The following is a 23449-nucleotide window of genomic DNA, read 5'->3' on the forward strand; positions in this document are numbered from 1 at the left end:
CCTCCATACAGTATAATGCACTCTCCATAGTCCTATATATAGTATAATGCACTCCCCATAGTCATTCATATAGTATAATGCACTCCCCATAGTCCTTCGTACAGTATAATGCACTCCCCATAGTCATTCATACAGTATAATGCACCCCCCATAGTCATTCATACAGTATAATGCACTCCCCTTAGTCCTCCATATAGTATAATGCACGCCTCATAGTCATTCATACAGTATAATGCACTCCCCATAGTGATTCATACAGTATAATGCACCCCCATAGTCCTTCGTACAGTATAATGCACTCCCCATAGTCCTCCATATAGTATAATGCACTCCCCATAGCCATTCATACAGTATAATGCACTCCCCATAGTCCTTCGTAAAGTATAATGCACCCCCCATAGTCCTCCATACAGTATAATGGTCACCACACTCACTGATTGAAAAAAAAAATACAATACTCACCGCTCCTCCTGTTCCCCCACTTCTGTGGTCTCTGCAACAGACGTTCTGAAGTGACGCACATCTTAGTGTAGCGGGTGACATGTTGTTACATCATCGCACCCACTGCGCTGAGACGTCAGACGCCGAGGAAAAATTATGTGAGAGGAAATATCAGCTGATGCTCCCTCCTCCATTATTGCTTTCAACTATATCGGCATCCAGGATGTCAATACAGTTGAACGTGTGATGACGGTCTGGCATTAACGTCATTGCCTGTTAACATTAGTGTTGAGCCACCCCCGTAGTGTTCGAGTTCGGTTCGTCGAACACCCGTGTGTTCGCCGAACTGTTCGTCGAACTGTTCGTCGAACACCGTTAAAACCAATGGCAGGCAAACAAAAACACATAGAAACACATAGAAAACACCTTCAAAGGTGTCCAAAAGCTGACAAACTGCTCAGAAGACATAACTAACACATGGAAAAGTGACAAGTACATATAGTCATGCGAAAAGAAAAGAGGTGGAGGAGTAAAAGGAGGGGGAGACACAGATATAGGCATGTCATGCCCTTCTAAAATCCAAAAAGTGAGATGCCGACACGGCCAGTCCGTTCCTGCCCGTGCCACCTCCGTGTCGCCGGGTTTGTGCCAGAGCCGCGGTGGACCCTGACGGCCAGCCCCCCTCTCCCAATACTGGTGCCTGTCCGCTGGTGGGTCGAGCGAGCCCCCCTGTGGTGGAGGCAGCTCTAAGCTTTTTAATTTAAATTGTCTCTCTAATTTGAATGAATACACTTTAAATCCTTTTACAAGGATCTATTGGAGGGCAAGTCTCATGCCAGCAGCCGCGTAATTCCAGCTCCAGTAGCGTCCACTAAAGCTGCTGCAGTTAAAAAGCTTTCATAAGGATCGAGCTCGTCTATCCACCGCAAGGCGTCCTACCGCCAGTCCCAGCCCCTATGCCTTGGGGTGCCTCCTGATGCTCTTCACTGAGTATCCCGTGGTCCCGAAGCATTTCCTTTGAAAAAATTAAGTGTCCAAACTACAGGTGGTGTAGCTTGCTTAACAGCCGGGATAATCCGCTGACTAGCAGACACTGCTACTAGGCACGAAGTATTTCCTGGGCTAGATGCAGTTAAAAATTTTTAATTAGATACTCTCGTTGGATGCTGAGAAAGCATTCCATAGAGTCTCCTGGCACACCATATATTATTCTCTTAAAAAGCTTGGGGTAGGGGTCTAGGGGACCCTTTTATAGCCAAAATCACGTCCCTGTATCACAATACGTCACCTAGGCTGAAGATAAATGGAACTGTAGCACCCTGAGGGCTCGGTTGCTACAGAGGTATTGCACCTCACCCAGAGGTGTGATATCTCACTCTCAGGTAAGGATGGAGTGTGGATCAGGACCCGACACCTGCATGCATTACACCACATTGCCGTGGGGCAGGGCGACCAATATGCCCCTGAGATGGGCACGACAGTCCCTGTCCCTGGCTGGAGTGGGGGGAGGGAACACTGAGGAAGGGGAACCCTGTAGTGCAGGAGCAGGAAGGAAGCAGTTCCTGGGTGCATTGAGAAGGGAGTATAAAAGGTGGGCACCATCTTAGTTCAGTGCAGAGAAGTCTGAGCAGAAGTGACAGGGAGCAGGGGCTCTGCATGGGCTCTGCTCCGGAGGCGGGCCTAGTAACAGAGGCCCAGGCCTGGAAGAGGGAGAAGGAAGGAAGAGGAGCGGAGAAGGCTCCAGGAACGAGGAACGAAGGGATCCCAGGGGTGCGGACGGGCGAGTCGCCACCGCACGCCCGAATCCACCTGCGTGGAGGGGTCAGGCCAAAGGGGGAGACCAGTCCCCGAAACTAGTGGAGGCGGGAAATGACCCTCAGCTAGAAACCGGAGGCTGGGACATTTTATGTGGCGCAGCCCCTCGCTACACCCGCTAGGAAGGCACCACATAGGGTCAGGGAAACTGGCGCCAAGTTTACCAAGAGGAGGCCCGAGGCAGCCGGACAGAAGTGTTGGTAAGAAAGGCCAGACAAAGGACACACAAAGGGGGTCCTGTGAAGCGCTCCAAAGTTATCTGGGAGTTGTCTGAGCCCCTCACCTGGTGAGCACAGTACGACGTGGGCAGCCCTTACCTGCAGAAGTGGTCTGGATAATAAGAACTGTGAGTAAAGGCCCTGGACTGCATCACTGACTCCGTGTCGTTACTGCTGCTGCCCTGCACCATCACCCCCATCCTCCGCATACACTGCCCTGAGGCTATACTCCTCCCGTGGGGAGTTATGCTACGCTCTTCTGCACCCAAAACACCAGCCTCAGCGGTCTGCCCTGCAGCGGCGGTTCACTCTGACCGCAATCCACGGGTGGCGTAGTCGGACATTTAAACATCAAAACCACATAAATAGTTCCGCCACTGGTTTGACCGCCCTGAGCCACGGAACCGGGTCGCCGCCATGGAGACTACAACCACCAGCATCCACCAAAAAGGGTCCGGCTCCGGGTGTCCCAAGGCCCAGGGGGCGCGTCAGAACATTTTCATCACCTTTCATAATCACCAATGGGACAAGGCAGGGATGTCCTCTGTCCCCTCTCTTATACATCCTAGTGACGGAGCACCTGCTCTCATCAATTCGCCATAACCCCAATATTAGGTGGATTGAGGTGGGAGGCACCGAGTACAAGTGCTCTCTATTTGCTGATGATGTCCTAGTATATATCACTCAATCACATATATCCATCCCTGCTGTTATGGCTGAAATAGATCACTTTGTTACATGGTCAAATTTTAAAATCAATGCAGCGAAGTCTGAGGCCCTCGATGTCTCCCTCCCCAAATCCATACAGGATTCCATCCAGTCCAACTTTCCCTTTGCCTGGCCCGCACAGGGTATCAAATACTTAGGAATTCCTATTCATAGAGACCTCTCCCATCTATGTTATCTTAATTTTGGGCCCTTTATTGAACAACTCCATACAGACCACGGTTGGCAAGTTAGAACTGTAAGATTCACTACGTGAACCACTGGTGTTTTGTGGAAAAGCACATGTACACTGCGTTCCAAATTATTATGCAAATAGTGTTTAGGAGTGATAAGGGAAGAATTTGTTTGTCAGTTAAACTCATTAATGGTGATGTGTGTCAGGGCTCTTTATATCACTGTAAGCAATTGCAGACACCTGTGCTAATTAGTTTGGCAGGTGTCTCCAATGAAAGGCAAGACTACTTAAGAAGGCTGTCCCACATTATTAAGCAGCCTACATTTTCTGCCAAAATGGGAAAGAAAAAGGATGTGTCGGCTGCTGAGAAGCAACAAATTGTGGAGTGTTTAGGTCAAGGCATGACTACAATCAACATTGCCAAGACACTTCATCCTGATCATCGCACAATCAAGAAGTATGTAGCTGATTCACAGTACACACGTGTGCGTGCTGATAAGGTAAAATTGAGGACTCTTTCCTACAGGCAATTACGTCAGGTTAAAAGAGCAGCGGCAAAAAAGCCTTGTCATAGCAGCAGACAAGATTTTGAAGCTGCTGGTGCCTCCAACGTCCCCCGAACAACAAGATGCAGGGTCCTTCTGAGGTTTGCAGCTGTGCGTACGCTATCCTGTCGACCTCCTCTATCCACTGCACACAAGCAGAAACGGCTCCAGTGGGCCAAACAATACATGAAGACTGACTTCAAAACTGTTTTGTTCACGGATGAGTGCCGTGCAACGCTCGATGGTCCAGATGGATGGAGTGGAGGATGGCTGGTTGATGGATACCCCACGCAAACACGGCTACAGCGCCAACAAGGAGGAGGTGGAGTAATGTTTTGGGCTGGAATCATGGGGAGAGAGATTGTCGGCCCCTTTAGGATCCCTGAAGGGGTAAAGATGAACTCCATAATGTATGTGGAGTTTCTCAAACAGCACTTCCCGCCATGGTTCAAGAAGAAGAACCGTGTATTCCACAGCAAGATCATTTTCATGCATGATAATGCACCGTCTCATGCTGCACATAACACATCTGCATCTCTGGCTGATGTGGGCATAAAAGGGGACAAACTTATGGTGTAACCCCTATGCTCCCCTGACCTCTACCCCATTCAGAACCTCTGGAGCATCATCAAAAGGAGTGTCTATGATGGCGGGAGGCAGTTCACATCTAAGCAACAGCTCTGGGAGGGTATTCTGTCCTCATGCAAAACAATTGAAGCAGGAACGATCCAAAACCTGACAAATTCAATGGACGAGAGAGTTCAGAAGCTCCTTTCAAACAAGGGGTCCTATGTGCAAATGTAACATCACCTAGAATAAAGTTTTGAGTTGAAAACTGTTTGATTTCAGTTTCTAATAACGTGCTAATGCTTACAATTTCAAAAATGACAATTTTTTTGGTCTTTATTAAAATGAAAAGGTTGATCGAAGAGTGTGGGGGATCTAAGAGTGTGGCAACCCAGTAGTCAGGATTACTTCGAATTCTGACAATCTGAGGGTCATGTTGCAGGTAGTGCAGCAAGAAGGCACTTATGTGTCTTGCGCATCTCGGTGCCCCAAAATTATTTTCTGGGCTAGATGCAGCTAAAAATTATTATTAATTTTAAATCTGGTGGAGCTTAGTATAGATGGCCTAATAGAATCAGTATTGCACACTGCTACAAAACCCAAATAATTTTCCAGCCAAGATACAGATAAACATGATTAGTAATTTGAAAGCTTAAAACGGTTGGTGAGGTGATTTTAACCAATCATCAAGCTTTTACTCTCCCCAGGATGACACAGGGGTAGAAAAGTCGTTTCGGATCCATGATTTGTTCATCTTTATGAACGTGAGTCTGTCTACATTATCAGTGGAGAGCCGCGTGCGCTTATTTGTCAGCACACCACCAGCAGCGCTGAACATACGTTCAGACAGAACACTGGCTGCGGGGCATGACCAGATCTCCAAGGCGTAAGTGGCGAGCTCCGGCCATTTATCCAGATTGGAAGCCCAAAAAAAGCAAGGGTCCAGTGACACAGTCATGGCTTCAATGTTTACTTGGAGATACTCCTGTACCATCGTCTCTAGGCATTGACTATGTGTCAGACTTCTTGTCTCCTGTGGCCTTGCAAAGGATGGGCTAAAAAAGTGGTGAAATGATTCCGCAAAATTGATGTTACCAGCAGATACTGTGCTTCTGTTACGGTTTGAGTGCTGAACACTCGACGGTCCCATGGTTGCCAAGTTGGAACTGTGAGATTCACTACTTGCACCACTGGTGTTTTGTGGAAAAGCACATGTAAGATTCTGCAACAGTCTCTGCTGATACTCCTGCATGCGTGCATCTCTTTCTATGGCAGGAATAATTTCTGCAAATTTACTTTTGTACCAGGGATCTAACAGTGTGGCAACCCAGTAGTCAGGATTATTTCTAATTCTCCCATTTCGAGGTTCATGTTGGAGGTAGTGCAGCAAGAAGGCACTCATGTGTCTAGCGCATCCAGGAGCACCAAGTCCCTGTTGTGTTGGTGGCGAGGTAACAATCATGCTTCCTTCCTCTGTCCTCTCCCCCCAACCTCGCACAACAGAAATGTGATCAAGGTCTCCCTCATCTGATGAGTCTTCCATCAGTTCGTCCTCCACTTCTTCCTGGGCTCCTGCACCTTCCTCACTAGTTTGGCTGCTACCATGCGCCCTGGTAAAACCATCTCCCCCACCCTCACATGCCTGCCGCCTTCGTGCTGCCGACCGTCTGGACCTTGCAGATGTTAGCCCTTCCGCATACAACTCCACCTCCTCTACTTCCTCCACCTCCTCTTGTGCCACCACCTGACTCCGAATTCTGTTTAACATGTGCTCCAGCATGTAAATCACCGGAATAGTCATGCTGATAATGGCATCGTCAGCACTAAACATCTTCGTCGCCATTTCAAAACTGTGCAGAAGGGTGCATAGGTCCCTGATCTGAGACCACTCCTCCAGCGCGATTTGCCCCACCTCTGGATCTCGTTGGCCCAGGCTATATGTCAGAACGTATTGCACCAGGGCTTGTCGGTGCTGCCACAGTCGCTGCAACATGTGCAGAGTTGAATTCCACCGGGTAGGCACATTGCATTTTAGCCGGTGAAGTGGCAGGCCCAACGACTTCTGTAGAGATGTAAGTCGCTGAGCTGCGGGATGCGAACAACGGAAGTGAGCACACAGCGACCGTGCCCTCTGCAGAAGGCCATCTAGTCCGGGATAGTGGGCTAAAAATTGCTGGACAACCAGGTTCAACACGTGAGCCATACAAGGCAGATGTGTGACATTGCCCCGGCGAAGGGCCGCACCCAGGTTTGCAGCATTGTCGCACACGACCTTCCCTGGTTTCAGGTCCAGTGGAGACAACCATTCATGAAATTGGTTCTCCAGAGCTGACCACAACTCCTCAGCTGTGTGACTCACATTTCCCAGACATTTCAAAGTAAAAACTACCTGATGACGTTGAGCCCTACTGCCAGCATAGTAAGGAGGTGTGCAGGATCCCTTCTGCGCAGTTAGAAAGCTTGTGGCATGACCAGACTGGCTTTGGGTGCAGGTGGAGGACCGAGAGGAGGTTGAAGAGGCAGAAGCAGTGGAGGAACTTTGACATAAAGAGGATTGACGCACAACTCGTGGGGATGGCAAGACTTGGACAGCAGCCCCTTGTCCTGCTGTCACCATAGTTACCCAGTGCCCAGTCAGCGACATGTAACGCCCCTGTCCATGCCTACTCGTCCAAGTGTCTGTGGTGAAATGCACCCTGTCACACACAGAGTTTCTCAAAGAAGCGGTGATGTTGTGTGCGACATGCTGGTGGAGCGCAGGCACACCTTTCTTTGAGAAGTAGTGCCGACTGGGCATCTGGTACTGGGGCACTGCGACGGACATAAGGTCTCGAAAATCCTCTGTGTCCACCAGGCGGAAAGGCAGCATTTCTGTAGCCAAGAGCTTGCAGATGGTGAAATTCAACCTCTTAGCTTTCTCATGGCTAGGAGGAAATGGTCTTTTACTTGTCCACATCTGTTGTGCTTAGACGGGGGTGAGAAGGGTGTCCCCGGCAAACTGCCGGTCTGTGAGGAAGATGCAGGCAGACATGTTGGGTTGCTTTGATCCAAAGGTGGTGCTATCGATGTCGGACAGCGCTCAACACCAGCTGGTGTTATCACCTCCAAAGAAAATGATGACCTGCCAATCACGCTGGCTGTTGCGGGTAAAGAGGTGGCAGGTCTGCGTCCCAAAACAGGTGTGACTGCTGTCCCCCCAGTTACAGAGGATGAAGAGGCCGCAGATGCACAAGATGTGGCAGACGGTGGTTGGCCCGGCCGGCTAGGCCGCATTGTAGCACAGTGAGCTTCCCACTGCGACTTATGCTTCATGTCCATGTGCCGGTTCATGCATGAAGTACTCAAACTATGTATTTTTTGGCCTCTACTTAGCTTTTGCTGACAAATGTTACAGATAACACGAGTTGGGTCATCTTTATCGATCTGAAAAAATGCCCAGGCTATGCAAGGCTTAGCACCCATGCGACCTGAAGAGCCACCACGACTTGTGGTCAGAGGCAGAGTTGTGTTTGAGGATGCAGTTGTTGACGTGCTTCCAGTACTACGTCTCTGTCCAGGAAGGCGCAACCTGACCTCGTCGTCACTAGCATCCTCCTCCACCTCCTCTGCTAACCTCATCTCTTGGCTGACTGTGGGTTGACAGTAAGTGGGATCTCCAACCTCATCATCATCACCCTGTGTGTTATCACACCCGTCGTCCTCAGAGCCAACCTGTTCCTGCCCTGACAAAAAACTAAAGTTGTCGCTCCAATCAGGTATTTGAGTCTCATCATCGTCTTCCTCATTGTCTCCACCAACAGAAGTTACAGTTTGGGAATGACGGTCTACATTATGCTCAGAACCTTCTGCGTCTGGTCCTGGATCCGACTCATAAAGATTCTGGGCATCGGTGCAGATCATTTCCTCGTCTGGATTCACAGAAGCGCTGGTGACGCGCCCCTGGGCCTGTGTCGCGCTGCGTTGCGCACGCGGGAGCTTACCCGGAGCCGGATCTGTTGAGGGTTGTAGTCTCGTGGCGGTGACCCGGTCCGTGCCCAGGGAGTCAAACTGAGCGGCGATGTATCAGCGGTAGATGTTGGACGACTATGCCACCCGTTGAGTACAGCTAAGGAGCTGCTGCTGCAGGGCAGACCGCTGAGGCCGGTGGTAGGATTGTGCAGCGTGATAGTATAACCCCCAACGGGAGGGGTATGGCCTCAGGGCAGCCGACGTGGATGATGGGGGTAGCAGGAACCACTCGGAGACGGTACGGTGTAGTTCAGGGTCTTTACTGGTGACAAAGATAGACCCTCCCGGAGTACTGGCTAGCGATTGGGGCCTGGTCAGTCCTTGAGCAGATGGGATCTCCCCTGGCCAGGCGGAGTTGTAGGCCTCCCAAACTAACTGTACTCTTCTGGCTACCTTGCTAGAGGCGGGTATAAGTAGCCCACGTCCCTCAGTGTACCGTGTGGTGCTCACCCATATGGCCGGTGACTCGGGGCCTTCGGGTTTCTTGGCCAGAGGACCTGGAATCCCCTGCCTGACGGATTCTGCTGCTGGGTAGGAGTTAGTCCCCACAGCCTCGGACTCCGGGTCCGGTAAGAAATCTTCTCAGTCAGGGCGAGCTCTGCAGCTGCCAGCCCCTGACTCCTTGTAACACTGCTCCCACAGAGCTCCTGATGTTCTGTTCCTATATTTGCTTCTTTTCTCTGTCTCTACTTCTTCTCTACTCACTAACCCTGCCTCAGCCCTAGGTTTATATAGGGGAAGTTCTTCCCCTCCCAGGACTGGGCAGGAGGTGTGGCATGCATAGGATTCCTGACCAAGAGACCTCCCACCTGCTCTCAGACATAATATCTCTATCACTGTGGCAACCAGACCCCTGGGGTGTCACATTCCCCCCTAGTGAAATTTAGTACTCCGGGACTAAACATATTTTAGAAAAACATAACAAGATATAACAATAACAATACAATAAAGAAACACATAAAGGTGGTCACGGCATGTCCGTAACCGGGTGCAGTCTTTGAAGAAAGCAAGGTGTCCATTTCACCAAAACAGGGAGATGTAACCAGGTAGGGGTCTGTCCTGCCCCGAGTCCTTAACAGTCTTTAGTCCGTCCTGGGTTACGCTCCAACTATGTACACAGGATTCCCGGTAAATCCACCAAAGACTCCTATAAACAACTAGAAACACATAATTATACACAAGCAACAAGAAAAACAGGTAACCACAGATAAAACAATTTATACACTTCAAATCCTCCAACGTGCGGGTAACTGGCCTCTAGTGGCCCTAGTGGACCTACGGAGCTGACTGTCTGGCCCTGAACTACAGGGTATAGGAGCTGTCAAGGGTAAATTGGGCAGCTGTCTACGGGCCCTTTGGCTCACTAGGGATATGGCAGGCTCACTGCAAGCAGAGGGTTGATCCTCCTGATCTGCTGGTGTGGGGTCTTCTGCCTCCTGGACCGGCTGTTCTTCCAGCTCTACCTGTTGCTCCGTAGGTGCTTGGGATGCTGGTTGGAGGAAGGTGAGTACGGGTACCACAACTGCACCATTGACTTGAGTCCAAGACCGAGGGAAGTCTCCGAGCACAGTACTAACCATATCTTCCCTTTCCTCTACGGGTCGATGGTCTTCTTGTTCCTCTTCAGGGTTCCGTAGCTGTTCAGGACACTTCTTCAGGTGATCCCGGGATACAATGGCTGTGGTCTCCCCTCCGTCTTTACTGATGGTACAGACCTTCGGGTTCTCGTGGCTTGAGGGCAGTACGGTGTATGGGTCCTTCTCCCACTGGTCGTCCAACTTGTGGAGCCGTCTTTTCCTCTTCAAGACCTGCTCTCCGGGCACCAGGGGAACAGCGGGAGCATACTGGTTGTAAGTTTTCTCTTGTCTCTCCCTAGCCTGACAGAGACTTCGCTCCACGCTCTCCTGTACTTTCCGGTACTGCTGCTGCCTCTCTGTGTCCCAGTCTGCTTCTGGTGAAGTGTCCTCGGGTGTCAGGACTCCCATTTCCAGGTCAACAGGTAACTTACCAGGTCTCGCCCTCATTAGGTAAGCCGGGGTACAGTTGGTGGAACCTACCGGGATGTGGTTGTATAGGTCCACCAGATCGGGCAGCTTCTCAGGCCACAGACTGCGTTCTTCCAGGGGCAACGTTTTCAGAAGATCCATTACCACCTGGTTCATTTTCTCACAAAGTCCATTAGTTTGCGGATGATAGGGTGTCGTCCTTATCTTCCGGCAGCCATACAGATTGCAGAATTCCTGGAAGACCTCCGCTTCAAAGGCAGGTCCCTGGTCCGTCAGCACTTGGTCCGGGTACCCGTGTGGACGGCAGAAGTGCTGCTGGAAGGCTCTAGCTGCTGTTTGAGCCGGTAAGTCCTTGACGGGGACGACAACCAAGAACCGGGAGTAATGATCCACGATGGTTAACGCGTAGACGTAGCCACTTCTGCTTGGGGTCAGTTTTACATGATCCAAGGCTACCAGTTCCAACGGCTGCCGGGTGACGATGGACTGCAGGGGAGTCTTCTGGCTGGCACGGTCCTTCCTCCTCAGGTTGCACGGGCCACAGTCTCTGCACCACCTCTCGATGGTTCCCCTCATGCCTACCCAATGGAACCGCCCGCGCAGCAGGAACTCCAGCTTCTTCCATCCGAAATGCCCAGCTCCATCGTGGTATGCCTCCATCACCATGGCTGCGTCTCGTCGTGGCACCACTACTTGCCAGATTAGTTCATGCGTCCGGGAGTTAACCATCCTGCGGCACAACTTCCCCTTGTAAAGGAACAGTCTACTCTTTTCTGCCCACAGTTGCTTGGCTTCCTCCGGAGCGTCTGGGTCAAGGCGAGCCTCTGGCCGAGTCAGCATCTCCTTCACCAGCCGGACGGCAGGGTCACTGTCTTGCGTTTCCGCCCAGTTGTAGTGAGGTAAGGAGTTAAGCGTAGCGCCTTGCTTACTCCTTACCCGATGGGAATACTGGATAGTCCCATGACGGTGAAACGCGGGGAGTTCGACTTCTTCCAGTCCCTCTGGATCTTCTCCTACGTCCGGTAGGTTTGGCATCCTGGACAGGGCGTCCGCGTTGGTATTGGAGCGTCCTGCCCGGTATTTGATGGTGAACTCGTAGTTGGACAGACGGGCCATCCATCTCTGCTCTAGGGCACCGAGTCTTGCCGTGTCCAGGTGTGTCAACGGGTTGTTATCCGTGTACACGACGAACCGGGAAGAAGCGAGGTAGTGCTTAAAGCGTTCGGTGACTGCCCACACCACTGCCAGGAACTCTAGCTTAAATGAGCTGTAATTCTCAGGGTTTCTTTCGGTGGGTCGCAGTTTCCGGCTGGCGTAAGCGATTACTCGCTCTTTCCCCTGCTGGATCTGGGACAGCACGGCTCCTAGCCCGATGTTACTTGCGTCGGTGTAGAGGATAAAGGGCTGGCTGTAATCCGGGTACGCCAGGATTTCATCCCCCGTGAGGGCCATCTTCAGCTGGCGGAAGGACTCTTCTTCCAACTTCTCCCATCTGAAGGGCGGCTTCTGGTTCTTGGCCTTCCGGGACTGGCCTATCAGGAGGTCCTGCATAGGAGCTGCCTTTTTGGTGAAACCGGGGATGAACCTGCGGTAGTAGCCTACCAACCCGAGGAACTGCCGCACTTCCTTTACACTGGAGGGACTTGGCCATTCCTTAATTGCGGTGATCTTATCAGGGTCGGGAGCCACTCCGTCAGCGCTCACCACGTGTCCCAGGTACTGCACCTTTGGTTTCAGGAGGTGACACTTGGAGGGTTTCACCTTTAGGCCGTAGCTTGCCAGAGCTTTGAACACTTCCGCCAGGTGTTTCAGGTGGTCCTCATAAGTCTTAGAATATACGATGACATCGTCCAGGTACAACAGGACCGTCTCGAAGTTTCTGTGGCCCAGACAGCACTCCATTAATCGTTGGAAGGTTCCTGGTGCGTTGCAGAGTCCGAACGGCATACAGGTAAACTCGCTAAGTCCCATCGGGGTGGTGAATGCGGTCTTCTCCCGGTCCGACTCTGCTACAGGAACCTGCCAGTACCCACTAGTGAGATCCAAGGTAGAGAAGAAGTTAGCAGATCTTAAAGCAGCCAAAGACTCCTCTATCCTTGGTAAGGGGTACGCATCCTTGTGTGTGATACGGTTGATTTTCCGGTAATCTACACACATCCTCATGGTGTTGTCTTTCTTTTTGACTAAGACTAGTGGAGCTGCCCAGGGGATACAGCTATCCCTGATCACCCCAGCCTCCTTCATGTCTCTAAGCATCCCCTTGACGTGTTGGTAGTGTGCAGGGGGTACAGGTCGATACCTCTCTTTTATGGGAGGATGGTCTCCCGTGGGGATGTGGTGTTCTACCCCCTTGACTCGCCCGAAGTCTAACGGGTGTTTACTAAACACTCTCTCGTACTCTTGAACCACCCGATAGACTCCCTGTTTCTGGTGTGAGGGAGTGGACTCAGTACCCAAATGTAGTTGCTGACACCAGTCCTCCATTGTTTTCTTAGAGCCGTTACCTTCCTCCGGGTGAGATGGAGGCAAGGGTTCCACAGATTGTATAGCATTTTGGTTAATGGTATATAATTTGGCTAGCGTGGCATACCGGGGCAGGTACACTTCCCTCTTCCCGATATTGATTATGCGAACGGGCACCCTCCCATGGCGTACATTAACCACCCCCCGTGCTGTCAAGATGGTGGGCCTACTGTCTGAGTAAACTGGTTCTACCATTGCCTGGTAATCTCTACCTCTCAGACCAATAGCTGCCCGGCACCAAATCATCATTTCACTTTTTGGGGGCATGGCAATAGGGAAAGGGTCACACATTCTCACGCTACCAATCTCACCGCCGGAGAGTTCCACCTGTTGCCGTCGCATCAGTGCCCGGATCTCTTTTTGGAGCACTCGCTGCTCGCCGGAGCTGGCGTTCTTGGCAACCTGCTGTAAAAGGAAAATCACCTCTGCAAGACAATTTTCAATTACATTAGTTCCTAGAGTTATCTTTGGGTGACTCTCGTGTTTGTCAATGTCTACAATGATCAGTCCCTGTGCTGCCAGTTCAACTCTACCAATTTTAATGGTCACCTCTTTAAATCCGATCTGTGGCACGGGCTGACCATTGCTGGCGATGATACTCAAGTCGTCGTCAGGGTAGCGGGTAATATCCGAGTCATTCCAGTACTGCTTGAAGAGCACGTACGGGATGGTGGTGACCTGTGACCCGGTGTCCAGTAGGGCACTCATAGGAATGCCATCCAGTACCACAGGCAAGACTGGACGTCCTCCCACATATTTGTCGCGCCAGTTCGATGGGCCTGATGATCTTTTTCCTAGGGGTTGGCCCTCTACCCTAGGTTGTGCCAGTTTAAAGGACAGTACCTTGCCATATGTCCGGGTTGATTGCAGCGGCGGCAGATGGGTCGTCCGTCCTCGTTGTATCAGTCGCTGGGTCTCCCTCTGGCCGGTGGGGTCCTCCTTGGTCGACGCCACGGGATGTCCTCCGGTCCGGATGCCAGCTGGATCTTCCCTGGGGTGGAAACCTGTAAAGACTGCACAGTTCGGGTTAGCGCAGCAACGCTTTTAGGTAGCTCTTGGACCTGATGGTGCAGGTCTGGAGCCGGGTCATTGTTCAAAGCCTGCGCATCAGCTCCCACAGGCCCTGCCGACAAGGGTGCCGCCTTCTGGTGGTAAGTGGTAGTGGGGCGTCTGTGGGTCACAACGCCACCTGGTGCCGGTTCTCGGAGCACCCGGATGGCTCTGTCCTTGAACTGTGCAAATCCCAGATGAGGGTCCTGTAAGGCCATTGCCCGCAACTGGGTTCGGTGGGCATTGCAATATAAACCCTCTATAAATTGTTCAGTCAACAGCTTGTCCTCGTCTCCCACGCCGTCAGGGTCGGTCTGCTTAATGGCTCTCAGGGCCTCTTGTAGGTTCAGGGCATAGTCCCTTAAACTCTCGTGTGCTCGCTGCTTGCACCCGTAGAATCTAAGCTTGATCTCGGCTGAGGTGCGGGTATCAAAGGTGTCCCTCAGCCGGGTTAGTATCCCTGCGACAGTCCTCCCCCCAGGTGGCCAGGACTTTACCTCCCTTCGGGCTGCCCCAGTTAATTGGGCCACCAGGATGCTCACTTTTTGCTCTTCTGTGAGGGGGTACACCTGGAAGAGGCTATCCAGCTTTTCTCTAAAGTCATGCAGGGTATGTGACTCCCCTGAGTACTGGGGTAGCCAGGCCGCTCCCGGGATATAGGGCATGGTGAAAGGCATGACTGCAGCAGCGGTGGCGCTGGCGGGGGTTGAGGCAGTGAAGCTCTCCTCCGTATCCGACATCCTCCTCCCCCCTAGTGGACCGTGGCCTACCTTGCGATGATCCTCTTCCGTAGGCCGCGGCTCCGCAGTAGATCGTCAGGGTTGAGGACCTTCCGTCGCGCTCCTGTGACGTCGGCGTCTGCTGGGCTCCTTCCAGGACCTTACGCGACGTCCGGACGTGAGGCGGGGCTTCAGTTCTCGCGCGCTTTCGGAGTCCACGCCCCTCTTCTTCCCGCGCGACGTCTTCAAGATGGCGTCCAACGGCGGGAAAACTCCACGGAAGGCGGGAAGAAGGCTGAAAATGGCGCCGGATGGCGGGAATCTTCACCGATGGCGGGAAGAAGGCTGAAGATGGCGCCGGATGGCGGGAATCTTCACCACAGGTAAGTTTGAACAGTCTTTTTCAGGCACGCAGTACCCGGTGGTTGCGGGCACGAAATCCTGCCGACTACGCCAAAAGTTGACGCGCCCCTGGGCCTGTGTCGCGCTGCGTTGCGCACGCGGGAGCTTACCCGGAGCCGGATCTGTTGAGGGTTGTAGTCTCGTGGCGGTGACCCGGTCCGTGCCCAGGGAGTCAAACTGAGCGGCGATGTATCAGCGGTAGATGTTGGACGACTACGCCACCCGTTGAGTACAGCTAAGGAGCTGCTGCTGCAGGGCAGACCGCTGAGGCCGGTGGTAGGATTGTGCAGCGTGATAGTATAACCCCCAACGGGAGGGGTATGGCCTCAGGGCAGCCGACGTGGATGATGGGGGTAGCAGGAACCACTCGGAGACGGTACGGTGTAGTTCAGGGTCTTTACTGGTGACAAAGATAGACCCTCCCGGAGTACTGGCTAGCGATTGGGGCCTGGTCAGTCCTTGAGCAGATGGGATCTCCCCTGGCCAGGCGGAGTTGTAGGCCTCCCAAACTAACTGTACTCTTCTGGCTACCTTGCTAGAGGCGGGTATAAGTAGCCCACGTCCCTCAGTGTACCGTGTGGTGCTCACCCGTATGGCCGGTGACTCGGGGCCTTCGGGTTTCTTGGCCAGAGGACCTGGAATCCCCTGCCTGACGGATTCTGCTGCTGGGTAGGAGTTAGTCCCCACAGCCTCGGACTCCGGGTCCGGTAAGAAATCTTCTCAGTCAGGGCGAGCTCTGCAGCTGCCAGCCCCTGACTCCTTGTAACACTGCTCCCACAGAGCTCCTGATGTTCTGTTCCTATATTTGCTTCTTTTCTCTGTCTCTACTTCTTCTCTACTCACTAACCCTGCCTCAGCCCTAGGTTTATATAGGGGAAGTTCTTCCCCTCCCAGGACTGGGCAGGAGGTGTGGCATGCATAGGATTCCTGACCAAGAGACCTCCCACCTGCTCTCAGACATAATATCTGTATCACTGTGGCAACCAGACCCCTGGGGTGTCACACTGGAGCCGACCTCTGATTCCCAGGCTATAGTATGAGTAAACAGCTCTGCAGACTCAACCATCTGTTCTACCTCATACTCAGACGGGCAGCTGGAGATTTGGGAGCTGTGAGGAAGCAAGTGCGATTGGGGTGACACCTCTGAGGACTGGAGTATTTGTGATGTTGAAGTTGATGTGGAGGAGAGCCCACTTAAAAGAGCACTTGATATCCGTTGAAGCACCTGCTGTTTTTGTGCCTCATCTGGAATTTGTAGCGATTGGTGTGGCCGTAAGAAAGGGATCTTATCACATTGTCCGCTAAAAGTAGACATTTTAGTTTGGCTGGAAGATGGTCTTTCTTCTGCAGATGTTACTGTTGCTTTAACACCTACCCCACGGACACAACCTTTTTTCCCCTTCCCAACATGCCTATTCCCCTTTCCACCAGCAGCAAGCCTTTTTCCACTCATTTTGGTGGTTAACTAATTCACAACTCTGGAGTTGTTTGCACAAAAAAACAATGGATGGGAACCGAGCAGAGCTGAGTGGCCAAACTGTGGTATTAGGCCAAAACTATTGGCTGGGTTAGATGCAGAAAAAAATTATATTCAATTTGCAACCTGATGGAGGTCAGTATAGATGGACTAATAGAACAGGTCCCACACACTGCTAGAAGCCGAAATATTTTTTCAGAGCTAGATGCAGAAAAAAATTATATTCAATTTGCAACCAGGTGGAGGTTAGTATAGATGGACTAATAGAACAAGTCCCACACACTGCTAGAAGCCCAAATATTTTTTTAGAGCTAGATGCAGAAAAAGATTATATTCAATTTGCAACCTGATGGAGGTCAGTATACATGGACTAATAGAACAAGTCCCACACACTGCTAGAAGCCCAAATATTTTTTCAGAGCTAGATGCAGAAAAAAATTATATTCAATTTGCAACCTGATGGAGGTCAGTATAGATGGACTAATAGAATGATGCTGTGCCCAAAAGATTTTACTTCACTAGGTGCAGTAAAAAAATTGGTATTCTATACACATGTGGTGTAGCTTGCAACACAGATAGGCTACTCCACTGACTAACACACTCTGCAATAGGCCAAAAAGGATTAGCTTTGCTAAATTTAGCCAAATGCTGTGAAAAAAACTTGCACAGCACTGGCACAGACCTGCCTGGCAAAAACTGATAGGAACTGATGTAGCTTAGTCCTGAAAAGGACTGCAATTAGAATTAGTCTTTACTCCCAACCTATCTATTTAAGAGCACAGACCTGCCTGATAAAAGTCGTAGGAAATGATGTAACCTAGTCCTTAAAAGGACTGCAATCACAACTATTCCCTACTCCCAAGCTATCTGTAGATTTGTGCGAAAATTGGCTTGAAATTAACAAGGTATAGCGCACACAGCAACAGCGGTGCCGTCTAACACGCAGCTGCAGCAGTGAGAAAATGGTGGCGACGGGGAAAATGGCTGGGTCTTATAGGGCAAGGACATGTGACATACACAGCCAATGACACATGCCCTTGCTTGTGTGAAAAAAAGCACTTCGCTCCGTGTGTGCGCTGCTGATAGGCTGACAGACTGCACCTCCCCACTGCAAATGCGGGAAAGAGAAAAAAAATGGAGATCTTCATTGTTCCTGCAGAGATCCATCCCCTGCCCCTCCCCCCGCCCCGCTGTACACTCAAACTGCGTATTAACATTAATTTTCATCATTACTGAGAAAAAATCCAGTTATGATTTTGGTGCACGAACAGTTATCGAACATAACCTCGAACAGCCGAATTTTTTTCAATTCGTTCATGTTCGCCGAACGGCTCGAACACCGCCCAAAACAGCTCGAATTTGAGATTGGCGAACAGTTCGAGTCAAACACCGCTCATCTCTAGTTAACATCATTGCCCGCAAGATATGACCGCAAATGACTTATGGAGCCTCGAAATGAGGCTCCATAGGTCACTTGCGGCCATGTCACTACTCATCATTCCGGCTCTCACGCTGTACTTCGCGAGATCCGGCAGAGTACAGTTGTGTGACCCAGCAGAGCCCCATTCACTGCTCCATACACTGGAAGACAGAGATGGAGATCGTCATGGGACCTCCATGTGGACTACGGAGGACTGTTGTTTTTTTTAATAAATGGATGAAAGAGGGAAATTGTTGGGGAGTTTTTTTCAAATAAAGATTTTTTATTTGGTGTATTGTTTTCTCTTTTTACTTACTTGGTTAATAATGGGTTTGTCTGATAGACTAAGTAACCCGTGGGATTGATGTCAGCGCCAGCTGCTGACATCAACCCCACAATCCCATTACCCCAATTGCCACCACACCAGAGCAATCGGAAGGAGCCGAGGCTAAGAGCCAGAATTGGCGCATTTAATGGATTTAATTTCTGGGGCGGCTGAAGAGGCAGGAGAGCACAGCTCCAGACTGAGCAGGCACACATGGGGTATGAATTCAATAAAAATCATAGTCTTCACAGAATGTATAGGCTTCATAGTCCTCTGGACCCATTGTGACCATTTCTGCTTGTGAGGGCTGTTTAGGATCGGCAAAATAGTAGGGTTATGCACAGCTCCAGCAGCTTCACATACCTGTTTGCTGCTTTGTAATGGTAATTTAGCAGCTGCTTTTTTAATCCAATGAGCTTATCTGTTAGAAACCTTCCTCATTATGCCTTTATGTGCAAAACCCTTCCTTATTATGCCTTTATATGCACAAACCCGTCTGTGCTCTGTATTTGCCACAAATCTCTTCACAGTACAATGATCATTCTTAAGTTTCCCTAGAATGTGTAATATTTTCACACCTTGTTTGAAGCATTGCACTATATGATGCTTTCCAGCAGCAGAGAGATCTTTTTTCTTTGCCATATTGCTTGAAACCAGTGGCTGCTTAATAATGTGGAACATCCTTATAAAGTAGTTTTCCTTTATTTGGACATCTGGCAACTAATTGTCATAAGGGTCTGAGATTGATGTGAGTGATCCGAAGACACTGAGATACAAACCATCCATGAGGTTATGGGAAAAAACAAAAAAATCCTTATGACACTTAAATCCAATTTGCATAACAATTTAGAACATGATATATGGCAGTGACTTGTTTCAAAATTCCTCAGATCTCAGTCCAAGCAATCATCTGTGGGATGTGCTGGAAAAGTAAGTCAAATTCATGGAGGCTGCACCTCCACAATGTGAACAACCTATAAAATCTGCTCACAACTCCAGATGCCTCAGGAAACTTGCAGACGTCTTGTGAACTTAAGTTATGTCTGATAAATACGATCAATACACGTAAGTTTCTATGTCTGCTTGATACGTTTGTGTTTCTCTAGGCAAAAGTACCTGTTCATACACTATATATGATCCTGCCCAAGATATTCTTCTGTAGATACATTGTAACCTTTGTCATTTCCACAGTAAATATGTCGTCTCTGAAGACATTGCACGGAAAGTTTTATGGGGTTATGCCAAGGAAAAAACCTCTTATAGCACCAAACCTGCTGTGCAGATGAAGCTCCGGACTTTCCGTCCATTAAGTGTTTTTAATGTAAGTGTTTTCTTGCTAAGGCGAAAGGTTTCCTGTAAGGTTTTAATGGTCGCTTAATTCGTTATTTCTATTTAATCTTTAGTATCGGCTGTACACCCTGACAGAGACCAGGACGTGTGAATGGAAGACTGTCATGCATAATGGTAAGTGATGCTCAGAGTTGGGTTATGTTTTAGTCTTTATTAGTTCGGAGCTTTGTCTATGATTTGCTCAATATTAGGTCGGGCTCACACTGGCGTAGATTCCTCCTGGGAGAGAAGTGATTATGCTAATGACACTCGGCTCAAACACTGTCAGAGACTGATCCGAGTGTCATGAGAGAATCGCATCACAGGTGCAGAGAAGCCGGAGAACTTAATTTCTTCATCTTTCCCATTCTGTGGGTCCATGGATGTCCGACTGCACTCTGATGACATTCAAGTGCAGTCCGATGTTTTGCACGCACTCATAGATTTGTAAACAAATAAAGAGATAAAATTCATTTTAATCAGTAGATCTTACAATAATAATAATTAAAACATGTTCCTGTGCTGAGATAATATTATGAATGTGCATCTGCTGTGTACTGTGTAATGGCTGTGTGGCACCCCAGGGGTCTGGTTTCCACAGTAACAAGAATGTTATGTCTGAGAGCAGGTGGGAGGTCTCTTGGTCAGGAATCCTATGCATGCCACACCTCCTGCCCAGTCCTGGGAGGGGAAGAACTTCCCCTGTATAAACCTGGGGCTGAGGCAGGGTTAGAGAGTTCAGAGGGAGAGTTCAGCCAGGAGGGCTGACAGGGAGCTGTGGCTCCGGCTGGGCCCAGCTCCTGGGCCATGCCAGAAGTAGAGAAGAGAAGCAGCATAGGAAGAAACAACAGGAGCTCTGTGGGAGCAGTGTTACAAGGAGTCAGGGGCTGGCAGCTGCAGAGTTCGCCCTGACTGAGAAGATTTCTTACCGGACCCGGAGTCCGAGGCTGTGGGGACTAACTCCTACCCAGCAGCAGAATCCGTCAGGCAGGGGATTTCAGGTCCTCTGGCCAAGAAACCCGAAGGCACGGTCACACGCATGGGACCAGCACCGCCGTCATGGAGCGGAAGCTACTAGAAGGCCCCGAGTCACCGGCCATACGGGTGAGCACCACACGGTACACTCAGGGACGTGGGCTACTTATACCCGCCTCTAGCAAGGTAGCCAGAAGAGTACAGTCAGTTTGGGAGGCCTACAACTCCGCCTGGCCAGGGGAGATCCCATCTGCTCAAGGACTGACCAGGCCCCGATCGCTAGCCAGTACTCCGGGAGGGTCTATCTTTGTCACCAGTAAAGACCCTGAATCACACCGCATCGTCTCTGAGTGATTCCTGCTACCCCCATCATCCACGTCGGCTGCCCTGAGGCCATACCCCTCCCGTTGGGGGTTATACCATCTACGCTGCACTATCCTACCACCGGCCTCAGCGGTCTGCCCTGCAGCGGCAGCTCCATAGCTGCATTCAACGGGTGGCGTAGTCGTCCTACATCTACCGCTGATACAGCGCCACTTAGTCTGACTCCCTGGGCACGGACCGGATCACCGCCACGAGACTACAACCCTCAAGAGATCCGGCTCCGGGTAAGCTCCCGCATGTGCAACGCAGCGCAACACAGGCCCAGGGGCGCGTCAACTTTTGGCGTAGTCGGCAGGATTTCGTGCCCGCAACCACCGGGTACTGCGTGCCTGAAAAAGACTGTTCAAACTTACCTGTGGTGAAGATTCCCGCCATCCGGCGCCATCTTCCGCTTCCTTCCCGCCATCGGTGGAGTTTTCCCGCCATCCGGCGCCATCTTCGGCCTTCTTCCCGCCATACGTGGAGTTTTCCCGCCATTGGACGCCATCTTGAGGACGCCGCGCGGGAAGAAGAGGGGCGTGGACTCCGAAAGCGCGCGAGAACTGAAGCCCCGCCTCACGTCCAGACGTCGCGTAAGGTCCTGGAAGGAGCCCAGCAGACGCTGACGTCACAGGAGCGCGACGGAAGGTCCTCAACCCTGACGATCCACTGCGGAGCCGCGGCCTACGGAAGAGGATCATCGCAAGGTAGGCCACGGTCCACTAGGGGGGAGAAGGATGTCGGATGCGGAGGAGAGCTTCACCGCTTCAACCCCCGCCAGCGCCACCGCCGTTGCGGTCATGCCTTTCACCATGCCCTGTGTCCCGGGGGCGGCCTGGCTACCCCAGTACTCAGGGGAGTCACATACCCTGCATGACTTTAGAGAAAAGCTGGATAGCCTCTTCCAGGTGTACCCCCTCACAGAGGAGCAAAAAGTGAGCATCCTGGTGGCCCAATTAACTGGGGCAGCCCAAAGGGAGGTAAAGTCCTGGCCACCTGGGAGGAGGACTGTCGCAGAGATACTAACCCAGCTAACCGAGGAGGAGCTGCAGTACTACCAATACGAGGAAAGCCAAGAGGACCCGGACGGGTCTGAGGACTACCCTCAGGAGGGAGCACAAAGAGGACATAGCTACTGAAGGGAAGTAGCGTGAATAAAGAGCTGTAAATAGTTACCCGTAAGGGTACAAGGACTGCTGCTAATTAAAATATGGTCCCCGTTGGGATTAGTGAATTGTTCCCCATGTGCCCCTATCTTAAACCAGGCTGAGGACTGTGAGCAGCCATTCCTTATCCCCACTGACCGAGGACTGAGAGCGGTCGTTCTTTCCCTCTACCTGGCCGAGGACTGAGAGCGGCCATATCCTGTAAATAATTATGTGTTTCTAGTTATTTTTAGGAGTCCTTGGTGGATTTACCGGGAATCCTTGTACATGGTTGGAGCGTAACCTAGGAATGGACTAAAGACTGTTAAGGACTCGGGGCAGGACAGACCCCTACCTGGTTACGTCTCCCTGTTTTGGTGAAATGGACACCTTGCTTTTCTTCAAAGACTGCACCCGGTTGCGGACACGCCGTAACCATCTTTATGTGTTTTTCTTATTGTATTATTATTGTTTATACCTTGTTATGTTTTTCTAAAAATATGTTTAGTCCCGGAGTACTAAATTTCACTAGGGGGGAATGTGGCACCCCAGGGGTCTGGTTTCCACAGTAACAGCAATGTTATGTCTGAGAGCAGGTGGGAGGTCTCTTGGTCAGGAATCCTATGCATGCCACACCTCCTGCCCAGTCCTGGGAGGGGAAGAACTTCCCCTGTATAAACCTGGGGCTGAGGCAGGGTTAGAGAGTTCAGAGGGAGAGTTCAGCCAGGAGGGCTGACAGGGAGCTGTGGCTCCGGCTGGGCCCAGCTCCTGGGCCATGCCAGAAGTAGAGAAGAGAAGCAGCATAGGAAGAAACAACAGGAGCTCTGTGGGAGCAGTGTTACAAGGAGTCAGGGGCTGGCAGCTGCAGAGCTCGCCCTGACTGAGAAGATTTCTTACCGGACCCGGAGTCCGAGGCTGTGGGGACTAACTCCTACCCAGCAGCAGAATCCGTCAGGCAGGGGATTTCAGGTCCTCTGGCCAAGAAACCCGAAGGCACGGTCACACGCATGGGACCAGCACCGCCGTCATGGAGCGGAAGCTACTAGAAGGCCCCGAGTCACCGGCCATACGGGTGAGCACCACACGGTACACTCAGGGACGTGGGCTACTTATACCCGCCTCTAGCAAGGTAGCCAGAAGAGTACAGTCAGTTTGGGAGGCCTACAACTCCGCCTGGCCAGGGGAGATCCCATCTGCTCAAGGACTGACCAGGCCCCGAT

The 23449-nt window shown here is 51.1% G+C and overlaps 1 protein-coding gene across 1 annotated transcript in view; it reads left to right on the top strand.

Moving 5' to 3' along the window:
• The first annotated feature begins 19352 nt into the window (after window positions 1–19352).
• LOC141156599 (protein SSUH2 homolog) overlaps window positions 19353–23449 on the top strand; it is a 52416-nt gene continuing 48319 nt past the window's right edge. The window contains exons 1-3 of the mRNA XM_073642797.1: window positions 19353–19482; window positions 19609–19738; window positions 19821–19881. Coding sequence (XP_073498898.1) covers window positions 19457–19482; window positions 19609–19738; window positions 19821–19881 — 217 coding nt within the window. The 5' untranslated portion in view covers window positions 19353–19456. The remainder of the gene's footprint in view (window positions 19483–19608; window positions 19739–19820; window positions 19882–23449) is intronic.

This window comes from Phyllobates terribilis, unplaced genomic scaffold (genome assembly GCF_046119375.1).
Source record: "Phyllobates terribilis strain yellow unplaced genomic scaffold, ASM4611937v1 Scaffold_8__6_contigs__length_399053987, whole genome shotgun sequence".
NCBI classification, from domain to species: Eukaryota; Metazoa; Chordata; class Amphibia; order Anura; family Dendrobatidae; genus Phyllobates; species Phyllobates terribilis.